Source organism: Corticium candelabrum, chromosome 1 (genome assembly GCF_963422355.1).
Source record: "Corticium candelabrum chromosome 1, ooCorCand1.1, whole genome shotgun sequence".
Taxonomy (NCBI): Eukaryota; Metazoa; Porifera; class Homoscleromorpha; order Homosclerophorida; family Plakinidae; genus Corticium; species Corticium candelabrum.
In genome coordinates this window covers 9,925,540-9,941,766 of record NC_085085.1, presented here as the reverse complement: position 1 = coordinate 9,941,766, position 16,227 = coordinate 9,925,540, and the positions used below count along the sequence as shown (strand labels likewise).

Here is a 16,227-nt window from a genome sequence, read left to right as displayed (position 1 = left end):
CTTGACTTCTTAGCTTGAGACGTCCAAAGATCAAGTATTAATTAATTAAAAAGACACTTATTTCCGTCTAATCAGACTCTAACGCGCGCTATCAATCTAAGTTTTAATTAGGAGTAAAATTTAGTTCTCTAGACATAGGCAGGTATGTGGGGCACAGATATGCATCAACAATTTTGTGGAGGCACGTGCCCTACGGCCTCCATCGTTCCGTCGTCTAGGCTGCCTACTCACTGTATACGCGAGTTTGGAGTATAGCGCTGCCTTTCTAGCTTGCATGTCAGTAAAATGGTCATATAATTATTCTTCCCGTTCGGTTTCGTCCTCTAATGTTCAGATGGATAAGTCGTATACGATTTTCCATCTTACTATATACATGTACGGTGTGTACTCATACGGTTTTTATATATTCAAACTCAACAATTGTAATATTAACTCTTGTAGTAAATCCACATAAACAAAAGTCGGCGGAAAGTAAAGCAAACTTCACCATTTCTATCCAAATACCATCATTACTCTACGATCGCCGATTCTACTAGCAAAGATAAGAAAATGTCGTTTCGCAGTCTCAGTTACCTCGTCAGCGATTATAACGTTTCAAAGAGAGCTGTTTAGATACTTAGACAGGTGTTCCTTCATCTTCTACTTCTTTGACAGACAGAAATGCAGATTTGGCTGATGCTTGTGCACACAGTGATTTCTTCCTTTTAACACTCCGGTAAATACGTTTCAATGGCACGCTATGATTCATTGCACTCAAGTCCTCTTCGTTATCCTGGAGTGATTTCTGCAAAATCTTGAAGTCCCTTATGGAAGAGTTCATCCGCCGCCTGCGAATCATCGACTCTCTGGCTACAGTGAGCCTCACATTTTCCAGTGCAGAAACAGTGGACACTTTACGATCGTTACCCCGACGAATGTCTTCAGGAGAAAAGACGCTATGAGAATTTTCTTCGAGCACATAGCTGCTAGTAGAATGCGCTACATTTCTCTTCGACTTCTAATAGCATAGAATTAAATTAAAATAGAATTTATGAAATTTGCCGAAAATGCCTACAATACCCTACGGATTGAACTCATAGAGAATGCAATGCTGCCCTTCCTAGAGTTGCCTTTTACATCGTCGTCAGCGTTGGTACCTTCGTCGTCAAAAGCAAGAGCAGGCGACAAAGGAGGCACACCAAAAACCTTTACTGATTCGCTTTCAAATGCATCGTCGTCGTCGTCGTCGTCGTCGTCGTCGTCGTCGTCGTCGTCGTCGTCGTCGTCCTCATGTGATGCTGTACTTGAATAACCACCAATTTCTCTGAACGACAACATACGCAAGCAATAATCGTATGTCCTAAGCATGTAAGACTAATAGATGAGTTGAAATTAATTGCCGTCGCAAGCGTCAAAAATGAAAATGTACAAATTTCTATGAATTTCTAGTTATATCTAGAGTAGGCAAGAACTGAAACGCTAGATACATTCTTTAGTCAACTTTCGATAACCAAAATGTTCCGCTCGATGATTATTTCGCTTACCTACCCTATATTCTTTTTACAATTAATTCATTACCAAATATACCCAAATGTGGATGTAGATCTCGAAGGGTTTACAGGGTGCGTCGAAACCCCTCTACTTGCGCTTTACGTTCCCTCGGCGTCATGCACGTACGTTCGTGAACGAGTTTGCTACGCTAAGTACAGTATACTGTATATCCTAATCAGTCTGCTACAACAGCGTGCAGGCAATGGCAACGATGCTTGTACGGTACCGCGTATACATACCGCCTTGCTTTCGCCTTTCCACAGCAAAACGACCGCAGACTTTTCAGACCAAAATTCGAGTAGTGCACCTCGATGGCGAGCCAAGCAAAGAGAAACGCAGCCAACGCCATAGCCAACAGAATCTAAAAGCGAAACGCATCATGTCGGTTAAGAAAACAAGAACAGAGCAAAAGACCGCATGCACAAACGCACAACGGTACACACAAATGCAGGCAAATGCACGCGGGCACAAGCATGCAGGACTGCATGGTCGATACGAGCGTCTCACCGCAAGAAAGAGATGAGGTTGGACGTCGTGCAAGCCGAAGTCCTCGATCCAGTACTCTCCAGTGTCAGGATAACACTCGATAGTCGAATCGAAATCGCATCCCGTCTGAAGAGTCGGCAGTAGTTCCCTCAGCATGCCAGCATAACCGTAATAATTAGGGTTGATATAAAGTAACCACTTAAAACTAACAAACACAAACAACAACCACAACAAATGCAACGTACGCACGCAATTTGATGTCCCCGCAATCTTACTAAGGCTTCATTCTCGACGGCGGAATGAGAAATCCACCTGCGAAGCCCGCGGAGCACGAGACGAGCGGAGAGATTTTATGGCCGTGTTTTGGAAAGGCGCAAACGAGAAAGATGGCTATCGACGTCCACGTCTGGTTCAAAGCGAGCGTGAAGAGCGCCACGAAGAAGACCCGATCGACGGTCCAAAACTGCGAAGGCAAGACCTGAAAGAGAAAACATCTCGCCTGATCGATCGGTTGACGACGACTAGAAGTGCATGCGACTGACCATAATGCAGAGAACTATGGAGCAAACCACTAGAGGAATGGCTGCAAGGGCGACATAGCGAATGAACGTCTGCAGAAGCAATTCGATAGAACGAATGACTCCATCGTCTCGTTCCAGACGGTATATCTGCATTGGCAAACAAACAGATCTTTAAGCTGGGTTCACAATATGCTCCGCTCACCTCTAAGACGCGGTGTGGAAAACCGGTGATTACCGCGTTACAGAGCGAACGTGCAACCGCGCCGTGGTCTCTGTTCACAAATTACATTTTGGCTGCGGTCTCTGGTGTCCTTTGTCTGGCCGCCGAAGCATAATAATTACCGCCGAAAAATGTGCAACAGACGGTAGGTACGCCCTTTAAAAAGGTATAAGGAGCAGAAACAATTTGTCCGTGAACATGTAGAGCCACTTTACTTACAGAGTACCATTTTCAAGCTATCACGCTGTACCTGTTGCGACAAGTAAAGGATATCCCGGATAAGCGTGACCACCTGATTTCATGCCAGTCTACGATTGGTAAAACGTTAGCAGCAGCGAGCGGTTTGCCGCAGAGATGAAGTTTTCTATCTCCTGCGGCGTGCCGCTGGCATTAGAAGAGTACTGTTTTACCGCACGGCAATTTGTTCACAATTCTAGATCTCCGTTGCCGTTTATTTCTGACGAGTGGCGTGCCGCTTGTTGCCGCTCAGCCGAACGGCACATATTGTGAACCAAGCTTCAATCAAACACTGAGAAGGACAAAAAAGAAGTAAAATTGAAGTGTGCGCGAAACACGCGTGACTTTACCAGAACGCCGTCGCAGGGCCGGCGGAGCAGGGTGGGCCGGGTGGTCCAATGGCGTACCAAACTTTCAAAAATGGGACTTCCGCCAACGGACTTTAGACGAGAGCTTCCAAAAATATTGGTTCTAAAGATTAAATAAATTAGCTATTTTTACTTTCATTGTGGGCGCGGCTTAGCCACGCAAGACCTGGCCGACCCATGCAACATCTGGAGTGCTCCGCCGGCCCTGATCATGCGTCACAATCAATCAAGAGATTTCATTGCATGGACGGACCGAAGAGCTCACCTGGATAGCCTTGTCCAAGTGATAATGAATAGGAGGAAACATAAATATTGCGCTACTAAAACTGTAGATCGAGAAAGCGGCCATTATGAGCACCATAGCGTCTGCTTGAAGGTAAGCCAGACCTGACAAAAAGCTGCTAAATGACGCGCTAAACATGGAGACATACAGTGATCACACGCATTTATACCTGCAACCACAGCGAAAAGTAAGAATATCCCAGGAAGGTATAAACTCTGTAGCGTTGTTATTCGTAATGATGCTCTCGTTTCCAAAACAAGAATACGATTTAGCCAACCGCTATTGGCTTTCCTATTGCTGCAACAAAACGCACGCGCAAGATCAGCGACATGCAGAAAGGAAAATCGACGACAGCGCAGCACGTACTCTTTGTCGATGCTTTTTTTTTTTTCGGAACTGGCGTCTCGCTTTGCGACTCGAATGGCTTGCTTGACGGCTTTTAGTTCGAATGTCATCTTGTAGTAGTTCATGATCGCCTGTCTGTGCGCCTCGTTGCCGAGCATATCCATGATGATATCGGCCGGATTTTTTGTGTGGTCAAGAATCGGTGCTTGGCCTTGCAATTTGGCCACCTGATAAGCTTGGAGGAAAAGCTTCGGCGCATCTATAGGAGATCCGTAGTATGCCACCTGCAAAAAAGACAGCGTCCATCTCATAATTAGTTGCTACAGCTAACATTACCGTACGCGGTATCGATAGATTAATTAATAAACTATAGATCGCAGTTGAAGAACAAAGAGACTCGCCTCGTCTAGTTTTAGACGTTGTACTGTCTAAAGCAATCAATAAAAATGACAAAATTTCTAGCAGGTATATGAACAAGTTAAATGTGCTCGATTGGTATAACCTAAGTCGTTAGATACATGTGTGCTATGACAAAGACCTTAAAAAAGTATCGATTAGCATCTATACGTATTGAATCGTTGTACACAAATAAATGGTTCTAGGTCAGTCGAGTACCGTAATAATGCATGTATGAAATTATGAACATGAAATACAGCTGGATTTTTTATTGAATCAAATATGCCACTTCTTACGTGTACAGGTTGACCACCTGCTAACAAGTTAAGTGCCCATGAGGAATCCTGGATGCAGACAATCCCTCCCATCTAGTATCACAAACGCCCACATTTTCTAGTAACCCCAACACTAACCCTAACACGATCCTGAACCCTAGAAACCCTAGCCTACTTTGTAACTCCGACATTAAACCTAACCCTAACACCAACTCTAACTCTAACCATAACACCAACACAACTCTAACTCTAACCCTAACCCTAACCCCAACTCTAACCATAATACTAACCCTAAGTAACCCCAACTCTAACTCTAGCCCTAACAACTCTAACCCTAACAACTCTAACCCTAACAACTCTAACCCTAACAGCAACCCCAACTCTTACTCTAACCCTAACCCGGCCCAACTCTAACTGTAACCCTATAGTATTACAAACATCTACATTTTCTAGTTTACCAAGAGTAAAAAATTAACACGAACTGTATAACTACTAGCAATCAATCAACTCGCTGACGATAAAGGACGAAGTTCAACGTCAATATATCAAATATCCAAGCTAATTGAAAATCATCACGTATGTCAATGCCAAACGCCATGGACCTACCTCTCCTTGACACAAAAGCAAGATGCGATCAAACATATTGAATATTTCCAGTCGCGGCTGATGGATGGTCAACACGACCAACCGTCCACTGGCGGACACACACTTAAGATGCTGCAGCAGCTCCATCGACGACGTTGCGTCCAAACCCGACGTTGGCTCGTCGAGAAATATGACCTTCGGCATGCTAAGCAACTGAATAGCAACAACTAGTCGCCGTTTCTAGAACGAAGTTAAATGTAACAGAACGTCAAATTTAAGACCGAAGTAAACTACCTGCCCACCACTGAGACCGGGTCCTGTAGACCCTCCTACCACCGTCTCCCTCACACTCGTCAATCCCGTCTATATACAAACACAAACGAGCTAGACACAAACGAAACACCAAATAGTGCAAGCGACACGTTCCTTAATTTACCTGCTCCATGACGCCCTCGACCCTCTGAAAGCGTTCGTCGTACGACAACGAGCGAGGGAGCCTCATAAACGCGGCCAGAAGTAGATTCTGTCTCACGGTCAACTCCTCGTAATATGGTACAGCCAGCTGCAATACATATCCCGTGTGCTTCACGTACCATTCGCGCAGCAAGTGAAACGGCAGTCCATTGATGAATATTCGACCCTGTAAGATGAGATTGAACAAGACGAGCTACGAAGACCCTATGCCAAACGCACACGAAAGAGAAAGATGTGCATATAAATGTGTGTGCGTGCGTGTGTGTGTGTGTGTGTGTGTGTGCGTGCGTGTGTGTGTGTGTGTGTGTGTGTGTGTGTGTGTGTGTGTGTGTGTGTAGGTGCGTGTGCGTGTGTGTGTGTGTGTGTGTCTGTCTGTCTGTAGGTGCGTGCGTGTGCGTGCGTGTGTGTGTGTGTGTGTGTGTGTGTCTGTCTGTCTGTCTGTCTGTCTCTGTCTGTCTGTCTGTCTCAGTGTACCTGTTGTTTGCCTTCTCTTCGTCGACCTGTCAGCAAATCAAGAAATGTAGTCTTTCCACTTCCGGACGGTCCCATCACGGCCACCATCTCGCCGGGATTAAAATACGTTGATATTCCCTTCAATATCACTTTTTCACTACTGCCTTCAATAACTTCCGACTGTTTTCGCTACAAATTCAGATAAAACAGATGGTCACTTCGGGATCCTACAAACACAAGCGAGCAGCATGACTAGTCACATCCTTAAGGGCGGACAGTTATCGCGTGAGTGTTTTGCTGGCAAATCCTAAGTTCTGAAATTGCCCTTTTTGAAGTTATTTGGCCTTGAAAAACAAGTCATTGCTCTTTAGTGCTGTCGCTCTCTCTTTCACACACACACACACACACACACACACACACACACACACACACACACACACACACACACACACACACACACACAACACACATGTAGTAAAACAACTTTGCTCCAGTATAACTGTCTAATTTATATCGAATGCACATTGTGCAAAGAGAAAGTAAATCAGAAGCAATTCGCGGCTTCCTAAATGTCCAATGGACGGCGACATACATACACGTAAATATGTGTGTAGCATGTACACAGTGGAAGATTCAAGTTCAACTATCAAACTATCATACGGAGCACAGTACGGAATTCCCATTGCTCTGACCACATTCTTAACTTTACTTTCTCTGCCGTCCACACACGCATGAATTCATGTTGACCGACTCTGAGGCGATAACTCTAATACGTGTACTCTACCATTTCGCAAATTTCAACAGCTCTACGAAAAATAGCAATTTTGGACATACACGTAAACAGACATATCGTGTCTAAAATTGAGAAAAAATACCTACTATGTTTTCAACTAGTTCGTTCAAATATCGATTTTTTCTAAAACTGAAATCGCTTAATTAATTAACTAACGTGTTTAGTTAGACGTGAGGGCGAGCCTCCAAAATGACTGAAGACCAACTCACAGGTCAAAGACTTTGTCTAGAAAGCCAAACATACTAAAATTAGGAGACCACGGCCCCACGTAATATCAAGCAACCCTACTAATGCATCTGTGCTCTTCCATTAGATAACAATCACCACACTAACAAATACTGTATTTTCCCACGTATTTAACGACAGGGTTCTTATTAGAATATTTGGTACTATATGTGTGCCTTTGTACAGTGTGGTTAGGGAATAGGGTAGAAGCCATGGAATTCCCTGGAGGGTTGCAGACATCACTGATGGCCATATTTCTGATTCTGATTTGCTTGTTTCCTTCACAGAAAAACTTTCAGTAGGAACTGACCTCATGCATCAGTTACACATGCTGCAGAATTTCAAGAACTGTAGCTATCAGTGATGTTTCCTTTGACTGCAATCCTCCAGGGAATTCCATGGTTTCTACCCTATTCCCTAACCACACAGGACAAAGGCACATAGTACCAAATGTTCTAATAAGAGCCCTGCAGCTAAATGTGCGGTTACCGACGTAGCTAACGACGGAAGTACTAAAAGTTGTTTCTCTATCTTCAAATGCATGGGTCAATTACTGAGCTAGCTAAGTCAATCTGTATAATTTGCGCTGGACCGCGGTTGCTTTGTATTTCAAAGCTTAGACTATAAGCTGTATAATACAAATCAACCGGTCCAGATAGCATTAAAGATTTACAAACTTCATATATTGTAATCATATAGGCATGTCTCACGTGAATGATTTCCTTATCACCGTTAGATAAAAAGCCATCTGATGACGTTTCGTCGTGGTATCCGTTAGATCCTGTCAAAAGTCACTGCATACATAGGCATGACGTTTGGCACGCATTTCAATACCGTTCATTTTCTCAAGGTCATGACTGTCGGCCCTAGGCACGCCCACTCTGGTCCAAGAAGATCCAAACAACAAGTCGCGTACTGCACCTTGTCCTGTCGGGGATTCCCCTAAAATCAAAGGTCTAGATTCAGCAACGTATTAAATCATCAGAAACCAAGAACTGTGCATGAAACGACTAGAACCCTTTCAACCAGTCAGCGTCATGTACAACCAACTGTTATTCACAGACTCTGTTACCAGTTCTACTTACTGTACTGTAACTGTGCCCGCGCTATACACTACTATACTCACATTTCTGAACTTCAAGAGAAAGGTTCATAACGGCTTGCGTCTCTTCCTCCGCAGCCAATCTAAGCTTCTGCAAATTCCTTTCTCGTACAATAGCCTCTCGAGACAAACGCACACTGTAGCGAACGTTCAAACACGCAATCCCAATAGCTTCAGCTTCCAAGCTAACCATCACCTACAAACAGCAAGCATACAATGTCTTAGCGAATCCAATTAACCTCTAGAATTGATTTTAATGATCTCTCTACTTGCACAACATAAAGACCTCACATCGCACTAGATCGATATTTGGCCCATAGCGTATAAGGCTGTGACTTACCGAGGATCTCTTGTTGTCCACGTTTACTTCTCTCAAGTTTATATAAGTTTGGAATCTTGTCAGAAGCGCACGCTTCTTGCACATAATAAATGCCTTAAAACAAATGCAGAATATCGCCACAGCAAAAACCAATGCCACAACAGAGTATCGAGCCACTTTGGGCCACAATTCGTTCAAAATTCCCAGCAAGACTCGCTCCGGGCATTGAAGATTGCACCTTGCGCCAAAGCAGGCATCGAAGTAGCGGACAGCCTGAAATCCGGCGATGCCATGCGTGAGAACCTTCCGGTTCCACTCGTGGATTGCACATCGAACAGTGACCTCGTGCGACGTGTTTTCGTTCTTGATATACGTCTTCATCCACGTTCCAGGCTCAATGGCAGACCTACGTAGAGAAAGTTACAAACACGGTCAAAGTCATTACTCTGTGTCTGTACGTGTGTGTGTGTGTGTGTGTGTGTGTGTGTGTGTGTGTGTGTGTGTGTGTGTGTGTGTGTGTGCGCGCGCTTGTGCAAAAAGACGTCAAACAATTTCTACATCTCAATTAATGCACCTGAAGTCTCTCGTATCAGAACCAAATTCAATGTCATTCGATGTCCCGTTTTCATATGTACGTAGAAAGCCTCCGACGTCACGAAGACTCGACGTCGCCAGGTAAACATGTTGCAGACAAGACGGAACAAAATAGCTCACGTTCTTTGATCTGCTTCCCGCGTCCTGGAAGCGTATTTTCATTGCTCCTCCGTATTCCGTGATGGTTCTAAACGATTCGAGGAGCCTGACTTCGTCTGTGTCGTTCTCAAACTTACGAAGCGAGCGAGAGAGGACAAACAAATCGTACTGACTGGAAATGACAAACACGGGAACTCCAGGAAAATAATTGTCAGACTCGAGCATGCAGGAAGCCGATAAACAGCATGGAATGCCACCTGCAGCAAGACCTCTACACGGAGGATGACTATTGAAATTCATGTTTTCCTGAATGTACTGGAAGTCAAATTCCTCGCTCAGGCTGCCTCCAAAATTTATAAACCACGACGAGTCCAAGAGAACTGAAAATGTTGTACTGTTGGAAAGCTGTGAGTTTAGCCAACGAGCTTGATTCATGGCTCCGATGCCACCCGCACTGCTCCCAGCCAAAACCACCTAGAAAGTAAGCAATACAGTAAGCATAGCAGGGTGGCAAAGGGTATTAATTAAGAACATTGCGACCTATAGCTAGGTTGTGTGCCAATCCGTTTATCGGCTAGTGAGTCTGTCCGTGCATGCATGCGTCTGTCAATGTGTGAGTATACGAGAGAAATAATAACACCGGTACCGTAACGCAAAAATGGAAATAAATGCAATTTCAAGTATTTCCCAAAGAGAAAATTCCCAGACTGAATGGTCTGCAAGCAAGCGAGCCTAAAGTTCTAAATCAGTTTCTAACACAAACACACAAATTAATTAGATTAGACGTTACCTTAAATTGATATCAAAATTTATCATTAATATCAATTTAACCTCCCATTTTGGCCCGGTCACGCCCTTGTAATTAGCCAAGGCCACCTGACTCTCTCTATATATATAAACAAGCAATTACAGTCACTGTTTGCTTATATGGCAAAGCAGCAACAACAAAGAACTGTTCTATTAGACCCTTCTTCGGCTGTCCAGAAGTAAAATGGGGGAAGGGTGGGCTACGAGAGACTAAACATAGAGTAAAAGTTATTTCTTTGTACACACTGTTATTTTTGCCAAGAAAAAAGGTATAGGTTACAGCAAACAAACATCTGTTTCTCAGTAGCTAGTATTAGGAAACGTTATGATCTTGAATCTAGTAGCTACACGTACGTACAGTAGCTACTGCTCATGCTTGCCTTTCATTTGAGACATTGTCATAACCAACCAGTCTGCTAGTAGAGATCTGAGGAGTATCATAAAAGACTAATCAGCTATTCATTAATAATCAAATTAGAATCAGTCTCTTCAACACCTCAGCTCCTTCAAACTAAAGTGTGACCAACACCCTTCAGCGCCAGATCCAGGAATTTTTGAAAGTGGGGGTTCACCGTTAGCAGTTATTTATAGCACTAGTAAATGCTCGGTTAGCATTGTGTTTGGCGAGCAATGGTGTTCTGTCTTTACCTATTCGCGTAACAATGGTTGCGCTACGTAGCAATAGTTTTTGTCAAACAAACGATGGAACTCAGGAAACAGACTTTCAGTTGCTCTTCTATAGTATTTTTCTTTCAATTATCCATTGCTTACGGCTGTTGTGCAACTAAATAACTTACATAGTCTGCGGTTGGGCAGCTGCTCAAATATCATCATTCATCAGCTGTATAGACGCAATAATTTGTAATTAATCTTGACTTTAGCGTGAATTTTTAGCTTGTGTTGTACCATATTTTTCTTTGCACTAATCTTGGTGTCCCACGTTTCCGCGGAGGTCTAACTAAACTGTTGTGAGCGAACTAAATCTACATATCTAGGAAGCCTACAACAACGGTTTTATCCCGTCAATCGTGGTGTAATTCGCATATTTTGTAAACCGCGCGTCCTGCGTGATACCATGCAACAGTCCATCATGCGTCTTAGCAGGTTTTCAGCTAATCAAGAGCTCGAATTTCGCTACTTCGCCTTCTCACCTTTCTTGAATCAATCATTTATTGGTCAGCTGAAACGTGAGTGAGCATCATAGAAAGACGTCATGAAAGAAATGTGCGCCGTTTTGACTTTACGTATCAGTCTGAAACAATTATTTCTATAAATTTAGTATAAATATATAAATAAAATATATCTCGAGCTCAATTGACATGACAAGAGAGAGGCTCGCTTCGCTCGCCAATTACTAATTTTCTCTTTTCTAATGAAATTATATGAAATTATTGAACCAAGCCTATTGGAAAAGAGGGGGTTCAACCCCCTAAACCCCTTCTGGATCCAGCCCTGCCCTTGCACAATCCACTAAAATCAGTTAATTAATTAACAATGTTAATTGTTCATCAGGGAACACCTAACAGTGTCAAGTGATCTCTTCCAGACACAGTACAGGGTATATGATTAGTTTCTAGGGGTAGACAGGAATTGGGAAGTTACATCTCGCCCCTCCCAACGCGTGGGCGTAACTGCTGAGTTCAACAATGTGCACAGAATTGCTTACATGTTCTGCTGTGTGAAGGCCTTGCTCCAACAACTCTTTCACAGCCGTTCTAAAGATGGTCGTGCCGCGAAACACAAACTGATTGTAAGTGGCGGAAGAGTTGAACTCAAACTTCTCGTCTAGCGAAGAGTTCCAAGGAGAATTTCCAACCCATAGATCACTTGTACAGTACGGCAAGAGAATCATATTGTAGTCACAAAAATCAGGATTGATCATTGGGTCTGGATCAAATATATCTCGTCCCGTGATGTCGGCAGAGTAGTTAGCAGAGGACATCAGTTCTGGCCGTTCTTGATATCTCCTATTGCACTTTTGTAGATTGCCGCACCCGACTCCACCCTCCATGTAGATAATCCACTTGCTACTCCCCGTCATTCTTTGATAGTAAAAACCCTCAGAACGATCGTTGCATACGGCTCCCAAGAGAAAGGCATCGGTAATGAAGACTCGTTGGAAATCTGATCTCGCTGGACAACGCGAGATATTGACAGTTACGTTACACGGCGACGTCCATCCCTCTGCCATAGACGCCGCTGCAACAAGACAGAGCAGCGGCAAGCTAAACAGACCACAGGGCAACGTCATGGGGCACCGACGAGCTGTAGAGAGCTATTGTTGCATGTGAGCTGCACTGGAGGAAGCTAGACGTGTGAAGAGGACCAAATAAACGGTGATTGGCAAGTGCCACAACCACCACCTGCAACACAGTTCAGTTGCCGCCCAAGTTCTCGTGGGCGAGGTCGACATCCCGTTCACATAAAAATAATTTTTGACTGCGTGCTCAATTCTATCATTGCAGTAAAGCCATATCAGCTCGCTGTAGGAGCTTTTAGACGAACCGGAGTGATTGGTACACCAAAACTTGTTACAGCAGTCTAGTTCAGACTGCATGGATCCATGTAACCGGGCAACGTAGACGTCCAGACGGTCCTATGAAGTTGAGAGAACAATAACGTCGGCACAATATTATGTCAATGCATTCTAAACTGTCTACGTGGCTGGCTCTAGACCATAGTAGTACAATATCTCCTGTAGCTCACGTGATGATGGTAAATAACACACAAAAAGGTAATATCGTTCTAGGATAAATAAAGATTTAGTTGTCAAAGTGAGGGTATTAAATCTACAGTGTGGTCAACAATAATGTACTCGATATTTATTACATAAGCATGTATTGGGATATATAAATGAGAACTAACGTTGATGGAATTAACTATAGCAATAAAACGGTTACTACATCAAGCTTGTATGTAGAGCTCGAGGGCTCGGGATCCTAAGTTAATTAATTAATTAAACACGTCGCAGGCGACATTTGGCGAACCTGTGATGCCAGCCAGTTCTCTTTCCGACCGTACATACATACATACATACTCAAGGTAATAAATCTGTGGCAACTGTCACTGACAAAAACCAATCATGGTGTTGTCCTACATTGACTTCAAGACTTGCATGGACTAGGGTCAGTGAACTAAATACTGAAAGCGTGCTTGCATGCTTGTAGTAATTAATTAATATATAATTAATTAATAGCTGGCACTCTGACGTACGCATTCAGTTAAACGCTACAAAAATTATCTCAGTCAAAACTAAACCTCTCCCCACCGCCATTATTAGCTTAAACATTCATTATCCATCACGTCTATGACAAGAGACGTAACAGTAAGATTGTCGAAATGCCCGAAGCAGGCCCTTATAATATATGCTGGGTTAGTGGGAGGGTTCGAGTTTACACGGATTTTGTGACGTCATCATGACATTTTACACGATGATGCTAATTAATTAACAGTTCTGTTGAAAGCCTAGATCTACGTCTAGACATGACGCATCGAGTCATGACACATTGACACATTGACACCAAGCACAGCTGACACAGTCTATAGCTAGTACAAACAACAGAGCTATAAAGACATGCTGCAAGACGTGCTAGACGTATTGTGTGAACAAGGATGCAACAGATGAATTTCAGACGTCGTTCTTGACTAGTTCTTTTGTTGACAGCTATGATGACGTAATGGTGTGAAATTTATGTTAGTAGACCACATCCGCTCATGTGCACGCTTATCGATCTAACGGAAGGATAAAATTGATGGGCCTTATTTGCGCACTTCTCTGACTGTATTATATACATACATACATGATATGGTATTTTATGTCCACCGCTTTAATATTATGTTTAACATACATAATGTTAAACATACATACGGTTCATACATACATACAGTTTTGGTTACAAGAGCTGCTATGGCCCAGGTTAACAGTCACTATACACTTGCTACTATGTAGAACCAACAGTCACTAGGTCACTATACACTTACTACAACGTAACTCTAGCTACAACAATCAGTCACTATGCACTTGCTGTATTGTTTTGACCGAAATGACACTCCATAGATAGAGAGAGGCAATAGGATGTGAGTTCATACATAGATACATACATTTTTTTGTTACAAGGACCCTTAGGGCCCAGGTTACTGCAGAAACTAGGTACTTTGCTACTCTACAATCTAAATCTAGCAGCTACTATTTGTCGCCAAGTCACTTCAACAACACTTTGCTGCTTGGACAGAACTGAGAGAGAGGCAATTGTATGTTAGTTCCTTGCCCAAGGGAACTTCTGTATGTGGCCCTCCCGCACTCGAACTCTGCCCGAAGGTCCCGGATGTTGCCAATCTTCAAATGCACACTCTAACCAATTGAGCCACATACATACATACATAGTGTCATACATACATACATGCATGCATACCTATCTTAGTAGGGTAAAATTGTAAAGACGCGGAGAAAGGTCAAGCGATTGCACCTACGATCTTGAGTACGGAGTTTGGTCAGGATCGAAGCTAAGATGTCCAAGAGCTAAAACTTGTGAGCATATACAGAATCGAACAGACAGACAAACAAACGGACGGGCAATTAGGCAGGCAGGCAGGCAGGCAGGCAGGCAGGTAGGCAGGCAGGCAGGCAGGCAGGCAGGCAGGCAGGCAGGCAGGCAGGCAGGCAGGCAGGCAGGCAGGCAGGCAGGCAGGCAGGCAGGCAGGCAGGCAGGCAGGCAGGCAGGCAGGCAGGCAGGCAGGCAGGCAGGCAGGTTATTTTATTAGGATACAACATCTCTACACACTAGAATACATGATTTTTCAATAATTAAAAGAAAGTGCTTCATAAGCAAGTTACAAGTTCAGCTATTTCAATGTGTGAAGCACTGAATGTATCTATCTCTGCTAGCTACATCATGCTCCATTAGTCTGTTTGTTGACAACTTAGGCTGTGTCTCCACTTGTTGCTCTCTAGACATGTTTAATTAAAAGAAAGTGCTTCATGAATCAAGTTCAATTGAATAACAGGGGTGTTATTACTGGGGCAACGGAGCCAAACTTGGCTCCAGACACGGATTTGGTTCCAGTGAACTAAAAATTCAATATGTTCCTGTGCTGGAGTCCAGTCTCAATGCCATGTCAGACTCTTGACGCTGGGTCCTACAAGGCTACGCAGAAGATGATGGCTGAGGGTACAATAACAGCACGTGCATATAGTATGCCAGTTGTGACGAGAGCTAGTACGCAGCAAGCTTCTGGATGTCCAAGGGCTTTGGACAGCAACACCCACATTTGGCTCCAAAATTGACGACCACCTGCAACCTTGTTGAATGCATCTGTCTCTGCTAATGAACTGCAACAAAAACTAAAGCGAAACCGCACAGTTTCCAAAACACACCACAATTGAACAGAAGGTAGCAGACAGCTGCTTAGTATGAAAGATATAATGAAAGAATTAATTAAGAAAAGAGCGAGGAGAAACAATGCGATCCAAATGATTGACTAGAGCGGGTAGACAGGCTAGCAAGCAAGCACTCAGGCAAAGAGACAGAGACAGTCGCATCTAATTATACTATAATGAAAACTTTTGTTATTTAAATTTTAACTATTTCTAAAAGTTTTGTTAAGAATGTTGCTAAACTTTGACTTCTTCAAGTTTAAATAAAAATGATTTTAATAGCCGTAAAATAACTGTATCTAGCAATTAGCGATATAGTATATGTAATTACCTGTAGTAATATGTAGATATGGCTCAGATATCTAGGCACATGGATGCATATCTCACTGCAGCTACTGTTCCAAAGTTGCCCTAGTAATTGTATATAATAATTGACAGTGGCGTAACTAGGCATGAGGCAGCCGAGGCAGTTGCCTCGGTCAGAGCCATATATAGAGAGAGTTGCGACATGGGCGTTATGGAATTTGTGATCACGTGATCGCATGGGCGCCATTTTGTTTCCAGTCGTGTGTAGACAGTATCCGGCATTAGGCGCGTTTCGACCCACTAGCGAGACTATGGTTAACTGCTGCGCTTGGAACTGTAGTAATAGATCAGAAAATGGATTCAAAATGTTTCGGTTCCCTAAGGATCGTGCCAGAAGAAAAGTTTGGGAGGCTAGAGTAAGTCGCAAGAACTGAA

The 16,227-nt window shown here is 43.4% G+C and overlaps 1 protein-coding gene across 1 annotated transcript; it reads right to left on the bottom strand.

Moving 5' to 3' along the window:
• On the bottom strand, positions 1–12,600 carry LOC134181433 (uncharacterized). The gene is made up of 19 exons (XM_062648713.1): positions 11,779–12,600; positions 9,187–9,779; positions 8,634–9,018; positions 8,318–8,489; positions 8,026–8,133; positions 7,902–7,972; positions 6,195–6,362; positions 5,683–5,886; positions 5,541–5,609; positions 5,268–5,486; positions 4,012–4,274; positions 3,815–3,942; positions 3,628–3,749; positions 2,559–2,684; positions 2,292–2,494; positions 2,038–2,221; positions 1,770–1,891; positions 1,060–1,303; positions 1–997 (listed from the first exon to the last, which is right to left on the bottom strand). The coding sequence occupies exons 1-19, from the start codon at positions 12,361–12,363 to the stop codon at positions 617–619; spliced, it is 4,347 nt and encodes a 1,448-aa protein (XP_062504697.1). The 5' UTR covers positions 12,364–12,600; the 3' UTR covers positions 1–616.
• Positions 12,601–16,227: the final 3,627 nt, after the last annotated feature.

Excerpts from the sequence above, each read along its gene's own strand:
- LOC134181433 (XM_062648713.1), bottom strand. The coding sequence starts at position 12,363 with ATGACGTTGCCCTGTGGTCTGTTTAGCTTGCCGCTGCTCTGTCTTGTT. Across the intron at positions 2,685-3,627 it reads ACTTGGACAAGGCTATCCAG|ATATACCGTCTGGAACGAGA; the intron begins GTGAGCTCTTCG and ends TTGCCAATGCAG. Across the intron at positions 2,222-2,291 it reads CCGTCGAGAATGAAGCCTTA|TTTTAAGTGGTTACTTTATA; the intron begins GTAAGATTGCGG and ends TGTGTTTGTTAG.